This window comes from Rutilus rutilus (genome assembly GCF_951802725.1).
Source record: "Rutilus rutilus genome assembly, chromosome: 17".
Taxonomy (NCBI): domain Eukaryota; kingdom Metazoa; phylum Chordata; class Actinopteri; order Cypriniformes; family Leuciscidae; genus Rutilus; species Rutilus rutilus.
The window spans coordinates 18,245,894-18,267,913 of record NC_140230.1 but is presented as its reverse complement, the minus strand read 5'-3'; the positions used below and the strand labels follow the sequence as shown (position 1 = coordinate 18,267,913).

General features: G+C 36.8%; 2 protein-coding genes across 5 annotated transcripts; both read left to right on the top strand.

The window, feature by feature from the left end:
- Nucleotides 1-421: 421 nt before the first annotated feature.
- znf384b (zinc finger protein 384 b) lies at nucleotides 422-14,016 on the top strand. Of its 4 annotated transcripts, none has more exons than XM_084435722.1 (11): nucleotides 422-614; nucleotides 1,478-1,536; nucleotides 5,224-5,455; nucleotides 5,567-5,656; nucleotides 5,868-6,007; nucleotides 6,653-6,726; nucleotides 7,331-7,555; nucleotides 9,830-9,997; nucleotides 10,161-10,239; nucleotides 12,671-12,829; nucleotides 12,927-14,016. In XM_084435722.1, the coding sequence occupies exons 2-11, from the start codon at nucleotides 1,480-1,482 to the stop codon at nucleotides 13,233-13,235; spliced, it is 1,533 nt and encodes a 510-aa protein (XP_084291848.1). In that variant the 5' UTR covers nucleotides 422-614; nucleotides 1,478-1,479; the 3' UTR covers nucleotides 13,236-14,016. The 4 variants fall into 4 exon arrangements, with proteins under 4 accessions (XP_084291848.1, XP_084291847.1, XP_084291850.1 ...); XM_084435721.1 differs by having other exon boundaries at nucleotides 1,478-1,548; XM_084435724.1 differs by lacking the exon at nucleotides 7,331-7,555.
- Nucleotides 14,017-14,755: 739 nt separating this feature from the next.
- On the top strand, nucleotides 14,756-21,350 carry gnl1 (guanine nucleotide binding protein-like 1). Its single transcript, XM_084385207.1, has 12 exons — nucleotides 14,756-15,000; nucleotides 16,109-16,262; nucleotides 16,380-16,516; nucleotides 16,692-16,843; nucleotides 17,591-17,662; nucleotides 17,914-18,106; nucleotides 18,190-18,288; nucleotides 18,373-18,558; nucleotides 19,099-19,277; nucleotides 19,368-19,542; nucleotides 19,649-19,789; nucleotides 19,873-21,350. The coding sequence occupies exons 1-12, from the start codon at nucleotides 14,928-14,930 to the stop codon at nucleotides 20,118-20,120; spliced, it is 1,809 nt and encodes a 602-aa protein (XP_084241333.1). The 5' UTR covers nucleotides 14,756-14,927; the 3' UTR covers nucleotides 20,121-21,350.
- Nucleotides 21,351-22,020: the final 670 nt, after the last annotated feature.

Here is a 22,020-nt window from a genome sequence, read left to right as displayed (position 1 = left end):
TTTTTGTTCATTTCCATAATTTTATTACATTTCCATACACTTTTAAAATTCCCTGATATTTCCATGGCATTGGAACCTTACGTTATTCTTTGTGTACTACAACACAGCTCTTCTTTGAAATGTTTATTTTTTAAGTAACACATACATACAGGTGTAAAATACAAAAAAACATGGCATACCCAAACAGATTAATTGAGCATTGCTTTGTAACATACATCTAAACGTAAATACATTTGAAAACATAGAAATGCCTTACAGAAATGTCAATTTTTTGTCAAAAAGTTTTTAAACTCTAAATTACAGTATAATACAAAATAATGTATTTTAGTGTAAAAGCATAATTAACGTGTTAAGAACAATATTCTTGGATATGTTTGACCTTACTAGACGGAAATGACGTCCGCACGCACGGGCATCATTCGCGCCGCTCGGGAGGAAGTGCTGTGTAGACAGTTCGGCCAACTCCGTAAGAATAGAAAAAAATAGAAAAAAAAACACAAGGGAGGAAAAAAAAAAACATTGAAATTCTTTAATCGGGTGGGTTCGGAAAGACTTCTCAAACTATCCTGATTGGAGGAAATCCCCGGCGGGCGAAGCTAAAGTCTTGGGAGCTGGTAATCAGTCTTTATTTTTCACTTTGAAGCTTGTTTTTGGCTGTTGATGTGAGCCGCTGGCGCTGCTGTCGCCCGATCGTCGACACTCATGTGCCGGAAGTCTGCGTAAAACCGCCTCGGTTCCAGCGTCGACGTTTTTTTCCCCACTTGTTCTGTTTTTTTCTATCCTTTTTCGCCTTTCCTTTTTTATTTTAGCCGACAGTAGAGTGAATGCACGGGTAACGTCATGCTGTGGGCTGCAGATCCGCCTCGGTTATCGCACAGTAGATTCGCCCCTGCCTGTCAATAATATTCAGATATTTAAATATAATTGGTTATTTGCAAATAAATATTTGAATATTTCATAATATGGTCAAAAAACAGGACTTTACAATGCATCGCTTTTAATAAAGAATAAAGCAAAGCACATTCTCTTCTCTGCAACATTATGAAAAAATGCATCCATATAGACGCAAGAGCTTCTCTATTAACCCGCCATCTGTAAAAATATACCCTGAACACAGATTCACTAATAATGCTGGTTCTGTCATATGGATAATATGTATTACAGCCACGTAGTAAGTTTATAACAACTTGCTGATGTGAAACGCATGATTTATTTGTTGCAGTGTTGTGTTGACCATACATAGACTCATGACAGACACCAGCTCTTCCTGAATAAAATGTGCTGCATAATTCATGTTGTCCAATTTCATTTATAATTGTGTTATTAAAAAGTTAATTTGTAAAATGTGAAATTATTTAATAATAATTTATTACTATTTTAATGTATAAAATATAATTTTAAGTTCCTATTCGTAAGGTCAAAGGTTACAATGTGTACACGGTTTTTGAACGTCAAAATGCCTACTTTCTTTTCTCAGGGATGATGGAGGATTCCCATTTTAATTCTTCATACTTTTGGTCTCCTGTGCAGGGACAGGTAAGCACATCGGTATGCATATTTCAGCTGTCTAAGTTTGAAAATTGATTATTGGGTCATTCTGTGTCAACTCAACCAGAGGTCCCAAACTCAAATTTTTTATTTTATTAATATTTTTTTATGTATAAAGATATAAATAGTGACGAAAGCCAAAATATTCAATGTATATATTGTATATTTACTGAGTAAACCACCATTTTCACCTGAGATTTGAAATCATTTTACAGGGGGGTAAAAATGACTTTAGAAAGATGGCCGCATCATTATTTTATTTTTACAGAGAGATTGGTTGGTCTATTAGTAAAATTGGTTGACTTTAGCAAACTTTGTCTCATTATATATATATATATAAGTATTAAATATATCTTAATGTCCTTTTAGATTCTGGTTCTTAACAAACTTTCCTTTGGGTATCTTCATTTTAAAGGCCCTCGATGGTTCAATCTCAGAGATATGGAGATCTTAATGCGGCTCCATGAGTAAATTGGTCACATTGTACACATTTTTCGGTGGTCAAAAACCAAATGTGGGTCACTTTGCATACTGATACTTTTTTCTTTTAAAGAGGGATATCTAAAAAACGAATCATTTTAAATTTGTATTAAATTAAATTTAATACATGAATTATGCATTCAATTAATTAAATTTAATTTAATTTGTTTAAAATGTTCAATTTCGTGGGTTTTTTATCAGCTCAATTGCAAAAAACATTTGTTGCCATAAAGATTATTTTTCTAAAGTTGTTTCTAAAAGTATTAAAGGTATATTAATATCCTTCTAGATTCTCATTCTTAATAAACTTTCCTTTTATAATTTTTATTTTTAAGACCCTATATAGTTCAGTCCCATAGATATGGGGACCCCAATGTGACTCCATGTCCAAATTGTTGAATTTTACCCATTTTCAATGGTCAAGAACCAAATGTAGGTAACTTCTTAAATAGCTGATAGTTATTCTGTTTAAAGAAGAATGTCTGAAGAACAAATAACTAAACCTTGAAATGTATCTTGTTTCCCCCATCAAAAATATTGAATACAACACACCTCACATTTTTCTGAAGTTTACATGTCTTTAATTCAAGTGTTAAAGATATCTTAATGTCATTTTAGATTCTTGTTCTTATGAAACGATACTGCATGTTTAAACTCTTGGTAGCTTCAGAAGTTAAAATGAACAAAATCCCATCTTCCAAATATCCCTAAAACTGATTCAAATATAGATTCTTATAAATACACTTTTGAGAGCAAGATAATGTGCCTCAACTTAACCATTTCCAGTGGATTTCTGGTTATGTTTTATGCAATTCTTTTAATAGTCAAGTCAAGTCACCTTCATTTGTATAGCGCTTTTAACAATATAGATTGTTTCAAAGAAGCTTTACAGTGATAATAGGAAATTAAAGTAACATCGATTGTTTTGGCTTTACAGCAGCTCTAGAATAAAGTTATTATCCAGCTAAAGTTAGTTTTGATTGATTCACGTCCATTGCAAAGATCATTAGTTATTAACTTAGGGACCGCTTACACAACACCAATCCAACAGAAAACCCTTAACGCACTCAGGCCTGCTCATCCGCACAACAACAGTGCAACAGGCCTTCACAGGGGCGAGACTAGTTGATACTAGTTAATAGAGGGAAACAAGATACATTTCTAGTTTAAACATTATTTATTCTTCAGATGTTCCTCTTTTAAATGCAGTAAGTTTTAGCTTTCTGCAAAGTGGACCACATTTGGTTTTCGATCACTGAAAATGGGTAAAATTCAACAATTTGAACATCGAGCTGCTTTGAGATCCTCATATCTATGGGACTGAACAATATACAAGGCCTTGAAAATGAAGATTTCAAAAGTGAAGTTTATTAAGAATGAGAATCTAGAAATCTTGAATACTTTTAGAGTTACAGGCATGTAAACTTGAGTCAAAAACACAAGAACACATTTTTGAACTGTCACTGTTAGCATTTAATGAAAGAAAGATTGCTAAAGTCAACCGATTTTACTAATAGACCAACTAATCTCTATGTAAAAATAAAATAATGATGCGGCCATCTTTCTAAAGACATTTTTACCCCCCTGTAAATTGACTCCAAATCTCAGGTGAAAATTGTAACTTTGACCCCCCCTCAACAAAATAGTGGATTACTCAGTAGATATACATCAGTGACATTTAATATTTGGGCTTTTATCACTGTTTATGTTTGTCTTTCTATAGAAAAAATATTAACAAAATAAAAAAATTTAACTGGGGAAGTTTCCGAAATTTGGTTGATTTGACCCTATTGCATTTTATGCCTGGCCTATAATTGCATTAATATATTACCAAATTAATGCATTTGCATGCTTTATATAGTATTTTACATCATATACAGTACCTTTCAGAAGTTTGGGTTCAGTAAGACTTTTTAAAGAAAATGTATTCAGCAAGGAAGCATTCAATTGAAGGTGATAATTAAGACTTTTACATTGTTACAAAAAAAATCTAATAAATGCTGTACTCTTTCAAATGAATGCCACAAAAATATTAAGCAGCACAACTGTTTTTCAACATTGATAATAAATTATTATTACATGACACTCGAGGACACCTTGCAAACACAATAAAACAATCAACATTAAACAAATAACCACTATTAGGACAGACTTGATACAAGCATAAAAGTAATCACATAAAAGCCTGTCTGTAAAGTTGGGTCTTAAGGCGAGATTTAAAAACATGAAGACTTTCACTGTTTCACACATCCTGTGGCAACAAGTTTAGCCGCATGACTAAAGGCTCGGGACCCCATAGAAGTAGTGCAAGTTCGAGGGACAACAAGAGTGAGTGCAGAAGATGATCTTAAAGTAGGAGTAATAGTGTAAATATGAAGAAGGTCAGAAAAATAAGAAGCGGCAGGATCATTGAGTGCCTTGCAAGTAAGAAGAAGAAGAATTTTAAAATCAATGCGATATTTAACTGGGTGTTGTAGTATGGGAGTAATGTGTTCAGCTAGAGGAGTTCTGCTGATAATTTGAGCAGCTGAATTCATTACTTGCTGGAGTTTGTAGAGAAGCTTTGAAGGCAGGCCATAAAAAAGAGCGTTTTAGTAAACAATACGGAAAGTGACTAAAGAATGAATAAGAATTGCAGTGCTCTTTACTGAGAGAGCCGGACGAAGTCTGTTAATATTATGAATGTGGAAATATGCAGAGCGAATGACACTGTTTATATGTGCTTTGAATGATAGAGTACTGTCAAAGATGACACCCAAACTTTTATCCTGTTTAGAAACAGACACTGGAAAGTTATCAATATTAACTGATTTGGCCAGAGAATGAGAAATGTTTTTTAAACCAGTAAATCAGCATATTAGAATGATTTCTGAAGGATCACGTGACACTGAAAACTGGAGTAATGATGTTGAAAATTTGGCTTTGCATCACAAGATTAAATTACATTTCATAATATATTACAATAGAACATTATATTGAAAATTCAGCTTTGCCATCACAGGAACAAATTACATTTTAAAATAGAAAACAGTTATTTTAACTTGTAATAATATTTCACAACGTTACTGTTTTTACTTTAGTTTTTAATCAAATAAAAGCAGCCTTGGTGATAATAAGTCTTCTTTTTTAAACAAAAACCATTATCAATTTTTTTTTTTGTCTTTGTCTAACCCAATTTTGCCTGTTTGCTTTTAGATTGAGAATGCTGTATTTCTCAATAAGGTAAAGGAGCAGCTTGTTCAGGACAAAAGCCCCGCCTACTCGCATGGCCCCGCCCACTATCCCACCACAGCGGTGGTGGCGGTTTCTGGGGGTGCCAGAGATACAACGACAGCAAGGACACTAAAACAAGAGCATGCACAACCGTCTCACTCCTCACACAGTATCACAGTGGTGCCGGTACCACCTACAGGCATCATGACGGCAGGTAGTGTGTGTGTGTTTGTTAAACTGCTACAGGGTCTTTTCTCATTAGTTTACACTATCATTACGTTTCTACACTTTGATAAGTCTTCCATCACTTCCACACTCTTTCTAGCGGGTTTGGTCACTCTGGTGTCTCCAGTATCATCTGCTCAGTCCCTTATTCATGGACATCCATCCACCACCATGATAACAGTCCAAACGGGTAATGCACCTTATTTTACATAAACATAGACATGCACGTGGTATGATTTTTGGTGAGGTATGATTAAGCACTAATTTCGATTAACTCAATCTTTTATTGAGTCGGTTTATTGAGTGTTTGATATGCCTGAAATGGTCACAGATACTTTTTATTTTCTCATCAGTCTTGTCTCAAATAATTAAAGCATTTTACTCTTGCATGACTCCACCAGACAAGAGAAATGACTCCTTGACCTGCTCACCGGTCATCATCCCGTTACCGGCGAAACGGGGCAGAAAGAAGAAAGCCACACTCCCGTTGATTGGCTCACCTACTGGGACAGATGCCTTGATTTTGGGTCTTTCAGGACAGGTATAACAACACATTAATAACATATAGTGAAATTGTTTTTAAGTACATTTTCTTAACTTACAAAATAGTGATTAGCCCAGATACACTATTGGTCACAATTTTGGGGTTGGTTAGATGTAAAATAAATAATAAAAAAAAAATAATATATATATATATATATATATATATATATATATATAATTTTTTTTTCTTTTTTCTTTTTTTAAGAAGTCTCTTATGCTCACCATGGCTGAATTATTTGATCAAAATACAGTAAAGAAAAATAAAAAGTAATATTGTTATTTAAATGTGTGTATATATATATATATATATATATATATATATATATATATATATATATATATATATAGATTGATTGATTTCTGTTATGGCAAATCTGAATTTTCAGCAAACATACTCTAGTCTTCATTGTCACATGATCCTTCAGAAATCAATTTATTGATGATTTGGTGCTCAAGAAACATTTCATCAATGTTGAAAACAGTTGTCAGGTTTCTTTAATGAACAGAAATTTATTTGAATTTTTTTGTAACATTATAAATAATAGAAAATAAATCGTACTGTGACCAATCTAGTGCCAAATAATTTTTTCAATAAGTTTTTAACAACAGGTTTTGTTTTTTTGTTTTGTTTTTCTCTCTGTAGCATCATTCTGCCAACCCTTACAGTCTGTCTCTAGAAGAAGGGCATGCTGGGAAAGAAGGTGGTAAAACATACAGGTATGGATTTTCAAAGAGACATCAGCTCAGCATGACCTCAGTGTGTGTTTCTTACGATCTGTTAGAAGAGGCAAAGACAGAGGCAGGAATTCCTAAGCCACTTCATTTTCATACGGCAGAAATGCATGTCCCTCCGGGCTGACACACACTCTCGCCGGCTTCAAGGCTTCGCAACGAGTTTGTCTGCTGTGCTTCTGTAGAAGTGTGTGTTATTCTGCTCATTAGCATGTGCAGCCTCAGCTACACACATCTACACACACACACACACACACACTTCTGTCACCCATCTGCACTCGCGTTTCTGGCCTCTCCATCTCATTTTTCTTTTCTAGCGCCAGGGTCTACGATTTCATTCTGGATCGTTCTCCACTGACCTCCTCGTCTCTCACCCTCCCGCTTGTGTTGTGTCTCTTTCTTGCCTGTTTGTCGTGTCTCATGTTTCTCCTTTCACTATTGATGGACAGGCTTGTAACTTTCCTTTTCTCTTTGTCCCCTTTTCATCCGTACTTTGTCTTCTCCCATGTTTTCCTCCTCTCTCATCCCTCTGTCCACCCCTTGGTGTGTGTGTGTGTGTGTGTGTGTGAGTGTGTTTTTCTGTCTGTAGGTGCCGGATGTGTGGTTTGACGTTCTGCAGTAAGTCAGATATGCAGCTGCACTCCAAGTCGCACACGGAGGTGAAAGCTCACCAGTGTCCGCACTGCTCCAAATCCTTCGCTAACACCAGCTACCTGGCCCAGCACATCCGCATCCACAGCGGTGCCAAGCCCTACACCTGCTCCTACTGCCAGAAGGCTTTCAGACAGCTCAGTCACTTACAGCAGCACACACGGTATTCAGCACCGCACCACAAGCGTGTGTGTGTGTTTGTGTGTGGGTGTCTGTGGCAAAGCAGGCGGGTGGTGGAGAGTGTGTGTGATGGACTTTAGTATAGGGAGTGGACTGCGGGGAGCGTCTGTGTGTGAGTTCGCCAACTTCCTCACGATATCGATACACATTGCAAAAGATACGATATCGAAATTCAAACTGCATTAAACACGTTAAAGAGAGAATCAGCGTGTTAGTCACCTATAGCGTTTGTCCTATATAGACCAAATACGAATAAATTGCTGATATTTCTGTTCTAAAATGAAATTAAAACACTAAAAAAAACTTGGTAATTCTTTATTGAAAACCTTTATGTATAATATTAAATCTTTTCATAAATAATTGTAACCAAAGTTAAGATGATGCATTATTTTATTTGAAGATTCCTTGTTGCATCTGTAATTTTTATGTGTTTTAATGAATTATACTTTTAAAAGGCATAACAAAGAATAGATATATTATAACTTACAATTATTTATGAGAATTTTACAATTCATTGTAAGGTGCAATACAAGGCATAATTAATACATTAAAGTATTTCTATAATTAATTATATATAAAGACTTTAAGAAAAGTGTTACCAGAAACTTAAATCAGTAGTTATAAATGATTCACGTATTTAAGCATCACAACATTATAATGTGAATAATGGATATTCATTTTGATATTTACTTAGAAATGTTCCTTGAGTATTTTTTGAAATATAAAGGCTGTTGCAGATTTTCATCAAATAAAGACCCATTTATAATGTCTGAGAAAAATATGAAGTTTCATATTATAATATAAAAAAAAGTTTTGTAAATTAAATTATTATTATTATTATTATTACTATTGTACTGAAGCAAATCCTGAGGTTTCTTGGACCCTGGTTTGAAAACATCTGATTCTGTATTAGTTGAACTGTAGATAATTATAAATGCATAAAAATATAAACGCATAAAATTATTGGTACTTGGACCATTGTAATGTATCTCAATATTGTGAGTGTGGAGTGTGGTGAAAAATTTGAGAGAAAAGAAAGATATTTAACAAAATGTGTTTGTAGGGCTGTTAAAGCAATCAATTAACGCATTGATTTTGAATAATATTTTTTTGTAAAAAAAAAAAAAGTGCTTGACAAATCTAAATAAAAAAAGTTTCTCTGCAGCATTACTTTTCATAAAGGCTAATGCTAGTTTCAAGGTAATTATTATTATTATTTATTTACTTTATTTTGTTCACTTCGAAAGTGGTAGCTAACAGTATTTTCAACCCACCTACTTTATGTATAACTGACTAATCCTGGGCGTTTAAAGTGCTTCTTGTGACCTCCGCATTCTGCTTTCCGTTGTGCTCATCTAGTTTTTAAACGCAAACACGTGTCCTGGGTGCTCGCCCCCTGAGACATTACACGGTCACGTTGGAAAGGTTGACAACATGGCCTCATGCTCTTTTCCTTGTTGCTATAGCAACATACTCTAGTGATGGTTTGCTTAAATGCAAGTTTATGTCTAATGGACTGTTTAAATATATACCACACAGTCTTTATAATGGTGAAGTCAGCTATAGCATGATGTCACCATGTGTAGTGGGTGGATTGCACTTGAAATGTCTCACTGATGAACTGTAAGAAAAATTGCTAGAAGAAACTAAAGATGGTCAGGAAAAGTTATTTTCCATCTCAAAAGAATTAAAGAAAATTACATTTTCTTTTCTCTATTTGTATAATTTATTTCTCCTCTGGCACATTTTTTATTACTGCGGACTACTTAAATTTTTTACACCACACTGTGGAGTCTTACACACACCAACTGAAGGATTGAACTGAAATTGAAGCTGTCAGTGAAAGCCTAGTTCTCTTTGACTCTACATTATTGTCCCATAACTGTGGAAGTTTTATGAGGTTCTGCCCCGCGCTGAAATAGAGGTCACGTAAAGGTTTCGTCTACTGTTGATCGCACTTGGACATGGGATTGGGCTCTGTGGCCCACAGAGTTCCTGTGAGGATTGAGTGCTAATGTTTTTTTGAGAAATGGATCTGCCCTTTCTGTGACCTCATTCAAACACCTTCCACACCACTTCCAAATGTGTCTTCGAAATACACTGCGCACTTTTGACATTTGTTGGCAGTAGGGACCACCAAAGAAAGATCAGCAGAGTGAGTGTAGAAATGAACAATATTGTCATGTCAAATATTTGTGTAGCGTCTATAAATTATTGAATGAGTCCATAGGTAAGCATGTTTGTCTTTCCTTTACAGAAACCACACAGAATCCAAACCTCATAAGTGTCCTCACTGCTCGAAATCCTTCGCCAACACAAGCTACCTTGCTCAGCATATACGAATCCACACAGGAGTTAAACCTTACACCTGTAACTACTGCCAGAAGACCTTCAGACAGCTCAGTCACTTACAGCAACACCACAGGTGCAGTGATGGACATGTTTTTTTTTTTTTTTTTTTTTTTTTTTTTTCATTTGTTTATGGCTTATCTTTGTTTCTTTTTCTACACCTCATTCTTAACCATACATACTCAGTTTAGTTTTCCATTCATTTCTTACCTCTTGACATAAATTTTGTCCCTGTTCAGGATCCACACAGGAGACAGGCCATACAAATGTACACACTTGGGTTGTGAGAAGTCTTTCACTCAGCTCTCTAATCTGCAGGTGAGAAAAGTACTCTATAAAGTAGAGCTGCACGATTAATTGTTAAAAGATTGTGATCTCTAAATTATAATAATTCTGCTATGTCTATAAACTTTTGACAAGGATGATCACAGTGAACATTCAAATATGCATTTGTGCTGCTGTTGAGCCAGAGAAAGCCGTTGTCATATGTATAAAACCGCTTCACAAACAGTCTTTCAGCCACACACAGTATCATTATTTCTGTTACAATAATTCAAATTATCACAGAAGTACTGGGATAAAAGTTTATAGTTCAGATACAAACACTGATTCCTTAGGTAGTGATAAAAAAATAAGTAAATCACCCTTGAATGCAACTTGACGCTTCAGATAAAGATTGTATCAATTACATCGTTACACCAGTAGGTGGCGACAATTGACTGTTAAAAAATTTATTTGTCATTGAATTATTCATTCAGGAGATTTGTTTAAAAATGCTGATTCATCCAGTAATGAAACAAGTGAAGTATTTATGAGTGAGTCATTGAATATTCATTTAAACCAATTATTCAAATTAATAAAATAAAAAATGAAATAGACTGCAGCAATTAACAAGTAAATTTCATTTGAATTTGAATAGTTGTCTATTCAGAATCATGGGAGAATCTTGATCTCCATTTTAAACCAAAAAAAATTGTGATTCTCAATTTGTCCAGAATTGTACGGAGCCCCTGAAAGAAACATGGTGAATGAAAAAATTATGGGATGGGAGGAAAAATAATTTGTCAATGCTTTTGCGTTCTCTCAAAAATGTTTTGCGTTCCTCCCAGAAACTTTGCGTTCAAAATGTTTTGCGTTCACTCGCAAAGAACACAATTTTCCGTGTGAACACTAAGTTTCTCTAAGTTGCAAAAACATTGACATAATTTTTCTTCCCATCTAATTTTTTTTGTCCCTCCGAGCCCATGTGACTCCGTAGATTTGTGCAGCTCTACTATAAAGTTGATTATTTCTAAGTGTCACTCCTATTTAGAATATTAATTTACAGTTTTCCTTAAGGAGTAAGGAATCCTTTTCTCACTCTCATGTCTTTCAAAACCTGAACGCTCTCTTCCATTATATGAAGGTAAATGGGGACAATTTAATTGAGAATGCCTTTAAGTTTGATGTAAGGTAGCAAACAGAATGCGAAATTGCTATTTGAATTTGAATACAATAAATTAATATTAAAATAAATTGGATTTTAAAGAAATCATGTCATTGTAACTATAAATGAACTAGAAAAGTAGTTTGTCAACACAAATTCTGAAGTTTAGCTTATTGAAAGCCTTTTTGAAAGTTTTGAAAAATGTTTAAGGATTCAGATAGTTATACACTACTGTTCAAAAGTTTGGGGTCAAGTGTTTTTAGTTTAAGTTTTATTAAATGAATACTTTAATTCAGCAAATACATTAAATTGATTTTAAAAAGACAGTAAAGAAGACATGTTACCATAGATTTCTGTTTCAAATAAACTTTGTTCATCAAAGAATCCTGAAAAAATGTATCAGTAATAAGAATTGTTTACTGAGCAGCAAATCAGCATATAAGAATGATTTCTGAAGGATCATGTGACACTGAAGACTGTAGTAAGGAATGCCATCACAGGAATAAATTGAAAAGTTATTTAAATTATAATAATATTTTACAATATTACAGTTCTTACTGTATTTGTATCAAGTAAATGTAGCCTTGGTGAAGATAAGAGACTTCTTTCGAATTTTTAAATCTTCCTGACCCCAAACTTTGGAACGGTAGTGTCTAGATAGATAGATAGATAGATAGATAGATAGATAGGGGTGTAACCCCAGCATCCTGGCCAAATTTGCCCCTTGGCCTCTGTCCATCATGGCCTCCTAATCATCCCTAGATACTCATTGGCTTCATCACTGTCTCCTCTCCACCAGTAAGCTGGTGTGTGGTGGGTGTTCTGGCACAATATGGCTGCCGTCGCATCATCCAGGTGGATGCTGCACATTGGTGGTGGTTGAGGAGATTCCCCCTTCTATGTAAAGCGCTTTGAGAGCAGAGAAAAGCGATATATAAATGTAATCTATTATTATTATTATAGATAGATAGATCTTCCTGTCATTCCTATTCAAATTCCTGTTTTGCGTCCTGTAGGATGTGGCCAATTCAGTTTAAATTCACAATCAGATTGAAAGGGAGCCAGTTCTTCAATTTTGTGTTTTGCACAACCCTGCTTGCAACATTTTCATTGAATAATTACTTACTTGAATTAATCATCTAAGTCATATGGGTTGTTTTATGATGCTTTTATGGTGCTCTGTGGAGCTTAACAACCTGATCCCCATTTAATTTCATTATTTGGAAGAGAGCTTTTGACAGAAAAAATTCTAGGGTGAGTAAATAGCAGAATTTTCCTTTTTTAGTGACCTGTCATTTCAATATTTCTTCCAATATTTTCCAGTCTCATCGGCGTCAGCACAACAAGGACAAACCGTTTAAGTGTCACCACTGTAACCGTGGTTATGTAGACGCAGCCAGCCTGGAGGTTCATCTGTCCACTCACACAGTCAAGCACGCTAAGCTGTACTCCTGCGGTTTATGCAACCGCACATATACCTCGGTACAAAAATGAACACCTAATCTCACACCATAAATGAGCAGCATTCCCAGTTCCCGTTCTCAAGATGATACTAATATGCATCTCTCTCTGCCTGTAGGAGACGTATCTGATGAAACACATGCGCAAACATGCCCCGGATATGCTGCCGTCTCCACCTGGATCAACCCAGCAAAGCCACAGCCCAGGCCGTGTCGAAGGAGGCGGCTCGGAAGGAGACGCACAGAGCCGAGTCGAGAGGACCGACGTCTTCGGTCAGCCGTGCATATTCGACCTGAACCAGTACAAACCATTAACTTCTGCTGATGTGCAGTATAAAACTGTCAGCGTGTCTGACATCTCCCCTCACAAAGACCTCTGCATCACTGTGGAGGCTTCCGCCATACAGGTGGAACACCTGAACTCATGAGCAAGGGATGAAACTTTGGAGTTTAGAAAGAACTGTTGCAATTACACAGAACTGTGCATACTGAAAGGATTTTCTTACTCAATGCCTTCTCATTTGTATGAAGGAGCAAGTGGACTTAAATGGAGAAAAGTGAAGGAGATAGACTTTGTATTTTTTTCTCTCCATTTTTTTTAAACATTTATTGCTGTAATCCTGATCTTCCTCGCAAAAGCTTCCTTTGAAGATTGTGGCTGTTTCAGTGGGTACCCAGCTCATTTATCAAGTCTTTCCATAAAATTTCTGGTTTATCACGTTTGTATGATTGCATCTGTAGTTGTTGGTACGATCACTGCACTGTCAATATTAATATTGTTACTGTCCACAAGAATGGAAATTGTTGTCTCTTGCACAGTATGTATGGGAATTGTTGGTCTTTTTTCGTTTTAAAAGGGAAATTTGTTTTGCGGTCATGTACGTAAAACAGAAAAGAATGTATATATGATTATCAAATGTTTTGTGTGTGAATGAGTAAAGGACAACAGGAAATAGGACAAAAAGAATTTGTGTCAACTAATGTCAATGGCAAATATCTTGAGATGTATTTTTCTTTCTTTTAAAAAATGATCCTGTTTAGCATCCCCATCTGCGGATGACATGTAATATTCTATTATTACTGTTACTACTGTTATTCTATCAAAATAACTATTAACATGCTCCCCAAATCTCAACCTCTTGACATTAACAAAATCGGATTAGTGTGCTTTAACCCTGTAAAACAAGATATTAAAACAATTGCTTCTGATGTGCCTCCTTGTGATTATCTTATCGCAGGGGTTTGCAAACTTTACAGACTCTGGCAGCCTGGGTTTTTAAGTCATTTCATTTACAACATCAACTGCCTTTTATAATACTTACATCATTCATGTAATTGTTCGCATTTAGAAATCATTTAAGAACATAGAATATTGTTACTTATTGAAATTCTATGTTTTTATACCTCGAGCTGTCTGTAGACTGCCTACAGGACCTTCAAGGACCCCCATCGGATTAGAGAATTAAGATACTTCTTTGTGGTTAAACTTTTTAATATAAATTCCCTCAGACTGTAAATAATGTAATGCATAAACAGTTGTATTGTTTGTCAGATATCCAAGAAACAGAATATGGTCTCGAATTAATTGTTTGTGGTTAGGTTTGTGTGTGCACGTTAGTCTTTCAGCAACATCATTACCACCAAGTTATTTTTAGTTATTGATATTTATAAAACTGATATATAGTTATTCATATAATTAACTTAAATAATTTAAATATTTATACTTATATTTAAGTTATATATATTTATTCGTACTGACGTCCAACATTCTATCGTACAATGGCAGATTGCACCACCTGTCAAAAATATGGGGGTCAAAATAACTTACTGCTGTTATTGTTTTACTTTCGCAAACAGTAACGTTAGTCGTATAAAGTGAACAGAAGCAGTAACAGATTCCAGAACAATTGTACAGAGTCGATCAAATGTATTTGTGACGCCTAGTGTTGAATATTTGAAGTACATATTGGTAGCGTCCGTCCACCCCGTCAGTAAGTGGGCCGTGTCACAGAAAAGTCCATGCGAGTAGCGGAGAAACTTCACGAATGTAAATATAGACCTAACAACGGAGTTTACGTCCTCGCGCGTTCTTTCTTTTTTCTCCTTTGATCCATGCGAACATGCCGCGCAAAAAGCCTTTTAGTAACAAACAGAAAAAGAAGCAGCTCCAGGTGAAACGCGAGAAAAAGAGAGGTGGGTACTTTAACTAGCTTAGCTGAGTTAGCGCGCGACGAGCTGATCGAACGCGCTCGCATACGTTCCACATTAGCCACGTGACTCATTGTTTTATGGTTTATATTTTAGTGTGCAGAAATGTGACCATATTCTCACATATTAGCACATTAATTGAGCTACTACGCTTCTGTAAATACTTTGTTTGCTAAGTTTCTGTGGGTGTATGTAACCAAACTTGACAGGCAGTAAACAGCGCGTGCTGTCATTTTTATTTGAGGGTTGCGTACAAGAAGGGACGCTGAATGTCACATGCAGCAACAGTATAAATGTAATATAATGTTCTTGATATGGATGTTGTCTGCTGTAAACAACTACTCTGCTCGTGACAAGTCGAACGTCACACAGCCGAACAGTAATCTTTACAGACCAAATTGCTATTCTGCCTTATCAACAGTGAAATGACGCGTAAAGGGGGTGATTTTGAGCAGCTCGTGTTTTGCTGTAGTTGGCGCGTGTGTTATGCGGTATATAAGTGCGCAGACTCCGCGTGAAGTTACGTAACACAACAACTACGCGATCAATACACACTAAAGCAGGCTTAATTAACTGGCGTTCGCCTGCGGGTCTGCAAATATTCGTGTCTAGTAGACAGTAAAACCTACATAAACAGTTTGCAGAAGATCGAGTGAGATAGCAGAGATATTTATTTATTATGTCATCAGTGTACATTTCCACACTATTGCCATATGTATAGTGTAATGACGACAGAGTGTTACTTATGGGGGAGACATGATTATTGGAAGTACACTATGTTTTTCAACTGAAAAGGGCGTATAATTCAAAAACAAAAGAAAAACTTTGTCACTGAAAAAACAAGAAGTAGGATTTAATAGAAAATTGCTAATTAATTTCACATATAGTTACAAATAAATGGCAAGTATCACATTTAATTAAACATGGCATTTTTAATGACTGAGATAAAGAATGAAATAGTATTTTCTTGTAAAACATACTCCAATAATCCTTGTTTTATTTACAACCTCTTGGAATCATAGTCAACTTGGAATCAGTCAAGACAGGAAACACTCTTTAAAGTTTCTCTGTGTGTGTGTGTGTGTGTGTGCAGGAGAACCAGGTTCATGTCACAGTAGCCGAAATGCCAGTGTGGAGAGAGGACCTGGCAGAGACAGACAGTCGGATACATCAGACAGCGAGACGACAGACATCAGGAGGATCAACCATCAGCCTGGTGCCAGAGACGGCAGATATGACCCCAACAGGTGAGTCGGGACAGGTGAAACAGTCAGTCCAGTCTTGTCTTATTAATTCAACATGAGATGTTTTAGCAGGGGCATGTATCGTCCTGTTTGTTAATCTTATAATGGCTTGCTTTGCAGATTCCGTCTGCACTTTGAGAGGGAGAGCAAGGAGGAGGTGGAGAAGAGGAAGAAAATAGCGATGAAGAAAATCCTGAAGCCGGTGGCAGAAAAGGAACTAGAGATGGATATAAACCAGATCTTCCCCGAAGAGAAAGGTATTTATGCTGCTGAGCTCAGTAATATGTAGTGGTGGTTCTAAACTGGGACACATTTCACAAAACTAGCCATAGTTTTGTCGGAGCATCTGTGTCAAAATAAATATATAGACTTTGCTGTCAAATAGGTGAGTCAACAAGGTCAACTCAGTGTCTTCATTTTGTCTAATCACAGGCCTGGATATCCCACGGCGGCCTTCGTGGCATTACGAAATGCGGCGAGAGGAGTTGCTGCGGAAAGAGGAGAAGTCATTTCTGGAGTATCTGGACACTCTTCACTCCAAGAACCCACCCGGTAGCCTCAGCCACTTTGAACACAATCTCGAGGTGAGGCATGTTCTGTTAGAAAACACAGTACTGAAGTACTTAGAGAAATCATTTTTATCAGCAACCAGAATTGGATTGTTGCTGCGTCAATAGCTGTAATGAAATAGTTGTTTTATTGCACTTGAGCATCTGTTTGGTCAGACGGTGCTGGAGGCAAACACTGTTAAGTGTTCAAATTCACTTGTTTATGAGCTATTGCCCTTCTCAAGCCTTGTGACACTGAAACTGTTGTGTTTGCTTAGTGAAAAAGAAGCAACAGTTCTCTTAAATGCTAGTTTAAATGTATAAAACTAAAAATGAGCCATATTAAACTTAATAAAAAAAGGCTTTTATGATTCCTGTTTGTCTGTAATAGCCTACAGACAACAGAATCACCACAATATTGTGCAGATAATTTTTAGACAAACAACCGTTGTTTCTAAGAACTTATAAACTTGCTCCTAAATGTTGCAAGCACATAGCTGAGCAATTACTCGGCAAATATTGGATCACAATGAATTCGTTGTTTTAACAGTTTCCAGATACAGTAGTTTTGGATTTATGTAGCAAATACTTAACAGGAGACCATACATTATTTTACCTAAAGTGGGCCAAAGAATTACAAACAGGTTGGCTAATCTGAAAGAATGTGAATAACAGATTAAGATTCATTACTGAAGTTCAGACTGCGTGAATAGTGCTCTTTCAAATAACAGCTATTAAAAATGTTGTTTGTTTTACTACTGACTGACTGTCTTTCTCTCTCAGACATGGAGGCAGCTGTGGAGAGTATTGGAGATGTCTGATGTCATTCTGCTCATAGTGGATATCAGACACCCAGTGAGTGTGCGGCTGTAACGCCTGTTGAAACTTTAAGCCGTTTTCAAAAGGTCATGAAAATTGCATAGCTGTTACACTGTTAAACTGAGGTAATAAAGTCCCCACTAGGTGGGGCCAGAGATTGTATTAGATTTAATCTCAGAAAACAGCACTTTTGTATTGCGTTATACTTTTTGAGCAAAAGAAGGATGGAGTTGTTAAGTAGTCATTACCATTCAGTACACATGCAAACATTATCACTCTGTCTGTAGGTGCTGCAGCTTTCTCCTGCTGTGTATCACTACATCACTGGTGAGTTAAAGAAGCACATCATCCTGGTGCTCAATAAGGTGGACTTGAGCCCCGCACCGCTGGTGTTGGCATGGAAACACTATCTGACTAAACAGTTCCCCCACCTGCACTGTGTCGGCTTCACCTCTCACCCAGGACAACCCTACAGCACCCGTGAGAGACTCCTTCCTCTATCAGGGCTTTATCTATAATGTGACCAGATTAAAATATGTTTCCTTCATCTGTCCTAACTGCAGTTCTACAGAAGAAGAGAGTGAGGAAGAAAGCAGGATGGAATCAGGTAGGAGGACCGTTCCAAATCATGAGAGCGTGTCAGGAGATCACAGCAGGAAGAGGTAAAACAAGTTCCTCCCAGACAACTAAATGAGCACTGGAACACAGGGAGTGATGATGATGATGATGATGATTGTTGTTTTCAGTGGATTTGACCAGCTGGGAGAAGAAGATCCAGAGGGATGCTGTTGCTGTGGGAACAGAGGGGGATCGGGCTGATGATGATGGATCAGAATCTGTGCTGATGGAGCATCATACTGATGTTGCCATGGAAATGAACAGCCCCACGCAAGAACTTTATAAAGATGGAGTACTAACCTTGGGCTGCATAGGTAAAAAGATTAGTCACCAGGAAATCAAAATTGACGATTCTTTTTTTTTTTTTTTTTTTTTTTTTTTTTTACATTGCAGTGTTTATTATAAATGATTTATATGTGCACATCATTATTTAAAAAGAAAATGAATGTGCCCTTATCATCTTTAATCAAAACTTTAACCCCTCCCCCTCACGGCGACATCTTTTCTCTGATGACGTGAGACCGGGACAATAATCCCTCACTTCCAGCAACCTGTCACTCACATGAGATTGCAGCAATTAACAAATAACAATTTAATGAGATAATCAAGCCCTGATGAACAATCGAGCCCCACCCTACTTTTTTTCTCAATTGAGAAGCTGTTTCACTTGGTTATACACCAAAATAGGGATAAAAAGGACGATCGCAATTTCCATTTTATGCCAACTTTAAGTTGTGTTGTTTTAGATCAATATCAGCTACATATATCTTATACAAAGTGCTTCTCCCCAATGTGTAAATTAAAATTAATTCATTGATTTAAAATTCATATTGAGTCTTTTGCACTTTCTCCAGGTTTTCCTAATGTAGGCAAATCTTCAGTGCTGAACAGTCTGGTCGGCAGGAAGGTCGTGAGCGTGTCTCGAACCCCAGGTCACACAAAATATTTCCAAACATACTACCTCACTCCCACTGTGAAACTGTGTGATTGTCCTGGGCTTGTCTTCCCTTCCCAAGTGGACAAGCAACTACAGGTAGAAACAGCATGATACTGTATAATTTATGAAAGTTAAATCATCCTGGCTTTGTTTATGTGTGTGCATGTTATTCATCTTCTCAAACAGATCCTGGCTGGTATATATCCAGTGTCCCAGCTGCAAGAGCCTTACAGTTCAGTAGGATACCTGTGTGAACGGACCAACTTCCTGTCTGTATTAAAGCTGAAACATCCCGACCACTGCCCAGAAACCCCACGTGACCCCGACACACAGGACTGGACAGCATGGGACGTGTGTGAAGGTGTGTACTTTTCTGATGTGGCGTTATTCATTTCCTATTTACCATTCGATTGGAGGGAGGAACTGGTTTTCAATAGTCTGTTTTTTTGGTTTTGTTTTTTTGTCAGCCTGGGCTGATAAGAGAGGGTATAAGACTGCTATGGCGGCCCGTAATGATGTTTATCGAGCAGCCAACAGTCTACTGCGTTTGGCAATCGACGGACGGTTGTGTCTGTGTCTGCGGCCACCTGGATACTCTCAGAGTAAAGGTCAGAGGTCAAACCACTACAGATGTGTTCATGTCATCTGCCACTCGTGTCCCAAATTTGACATTTAATCTCAATCTCTTCAGATGAATGGGAATCACACCCAGACCTGTCCGAGATCATCGCTCTACAAGGAAGAAAGGACGAAGAGGATAGGGCTGACAGGGAAGACGACGACGGTGAATCCAGCTCAGAGTTGGAAGAGGACAACGATCGAGACGCAGATGATGATGAAGACGCTTATGGGGATGATGAAGATGATACCGTGAAGGCTGACAAGAAGGGCCTCACTCTCAACATGTTCAGTGTGCTAAGACAAAACGAGTGTGAGTGAGGGATGAGATCGCTCTCCTTCTCATTCCATGTTCATACATTCCGGTTTCTTTATTTATCACTGATCTCTTTATGACCATCTCATTTCAATCTGCAATGTGTCAATCAAAGGACTGTCTTGAACATTTATTTCTCATTTGACGCTTATTGCGCTCTTATACAGACCAAGTTATAGACAAACACAACACATCCACCATTCTGCCTATTTTTGCTGCAGTATAAGGCTGGTTCTGTGTTCTATTTCGACCTCTCTGTGCCTCTGTACCTTCTCTGCTTTTCATTTATTATCATCAGAAAAGTCTCAAAATACTTTGAAAACTTTTGTACCTCCTGCATGCAGCCTTTTCCCTTTCTGAAAGGTCAGAGGGAATGTCTTACAACCAGTGATTGTACAATCAGTGTTACTAAACAAGCATTGATGAATACAATCACTGATTTATTATCAGTCTCACAGCAGTGATGCCAAAGGTCAGGTGAGGTCAGAAGTCACGCTTTGACCTCAAACTGTGAGTTTCCCCCATGTGAATGTATTTTAACCTCAACCTCAGTACCGCAAACCTCGGCATGTAGGGCAGAACCAGTCATGTATGAGGATAAGAAATAGAGGCACAGGCTGTTGACTTAAGAAGATTATTTTGATAAAAAGAAGTTCTGGACACTAAAAGCACTTTTAAAGCAAAAGGCAGCAACCAGCAGTCTTTTACTGTTGAAAACTATAATTTCTGAGCAGATACGCGTTTATTATGCGGGTAATGAAGCGAGGGTGTCATTTTGCGTTGCAGTAGGAGTGACTTTATGCCACAAAATGTTCTAGACTATGCAAAGTTTAAAGAGGTATTAGAAAAACCTGATACACGCGTTCCAGTTATAAAAGTTAAACTGTATACCACACATTGTACATGCACACTGACACAAGCCATTCGAAGATTTGGGGATCATGTTCTTTTGGACTAAAAAGTAGAGTAGAGAGTGGGTTGGTTTTGAAGAACTAGAGTTTGTGCACTTTTGCTGTTGGACTCAGGTAAAGGTGATGATGTGATGTTAGACCATCATCACAGATGTGCAGAGAGACCGATACTAGAGTGCTGGTTTCCTGCTTTTCAGCCTCCAGCCCTGCATGCCCTTGCTTAGGGATTTCATGTGGGTGTGATAGTGTGTGAATCATTCTTTCTTTATTGAAATGTTATTATACTGACAGAAACAGCCCTCTGCAATAAAAACGTTCCCCTGATTCTTTGCTATCATTATGTTTGCACAAGAAGACACAGCAACTTGTTTCTTTACATACAGTGACAATATAGTGTAAAGAATAATGTAGATGAACATAAATTTAAGGTAACAATCTTTATGTGAAATGTATAAAATTGTGTGTATATTAAAGAGAATAACCAATTAGCATCGTATAAACTTGACAAAAAATGCCTATTTATAAGATTTTGGGCTATTTGGCTTTTCATAACCTGTTTTTGTTTCTCAGACTAGTGGAAAGAAGACATCCAAAACGCACTAAGTGTTTATTTTATTGCACTATCTGTGGATTTCAATTACAATACATAGGCTACATTTAAAGGCCATTTTCTCAAATTGAGTTTTTTCTCATGCACCGAGCCAGAAACTGCCACCTTAGTAGCACTTCCATACACCAAACTAGTTTTATTCCGTTCTATATTCTGAAGGTTTTTATAGAGGGCTTTGTTCATATATCACTTTCTTGGTTACATGGTGAAATATAATAACTGGCTGTTGACAGTAATAAAGAGATATCAGTTCTCCCCTCTGTAATAGACTCTAATATGTCAACAAAATTAATTACATTTTTAACCTGTATCCAATGTTCAGATATGCCTATCTGTTCTGGAAATGCAAATTAGGGCATATATTAATTAGACAATGCCTCATTT

Excerpts from the sequence above, each read along its gene's own strand:
- znf384b (XM_084435721.1), top strand. The coding sequence starts at position 1,480 with ATGATGGAGGATTCCCATTTTAATTCTTCATACTTTTGGTCTCCTGTG. Across the intron at positions 5,657-5,867 it reads CATGATAACAGTCCAAACGG|ACAAGAGAAATGACTCCTTG; the intron begins GTAATGCACCTT and ends TGACTCCACCAG. Across the intron at positions 6,727-7,330 it reads GAAGGTGGTAAAACATACAG|GTGCCGGATGTGTGGTTTGA; the intron begins GTATGGATTTTC and ends TTCTGTCTGTAG.
- gnl1 (XM_084385207.1), top strand. The coding sequence starts at position 14,928 with ATGCCGCGCAAAAAGCCTTTTAGTAACAAACAGAAAAAGAAGCAGCTC. Across the intron at positions 15,001-16,108 it reads GAAACGCGAGAAAAAGAGAG|GAGAACCAGGTTCATGTCAC; the intron begins GTGGGTACTTTA and ends GTGTGTGTGCAG. Across the intron at positions 18,289-18,372 it reads GGAGATCACAGCAGGAAGAG|TGGATTTGACCAGCTGGGAG; the intron begins GTAAAACAAGTT and ends TGTTGTTTTCAG.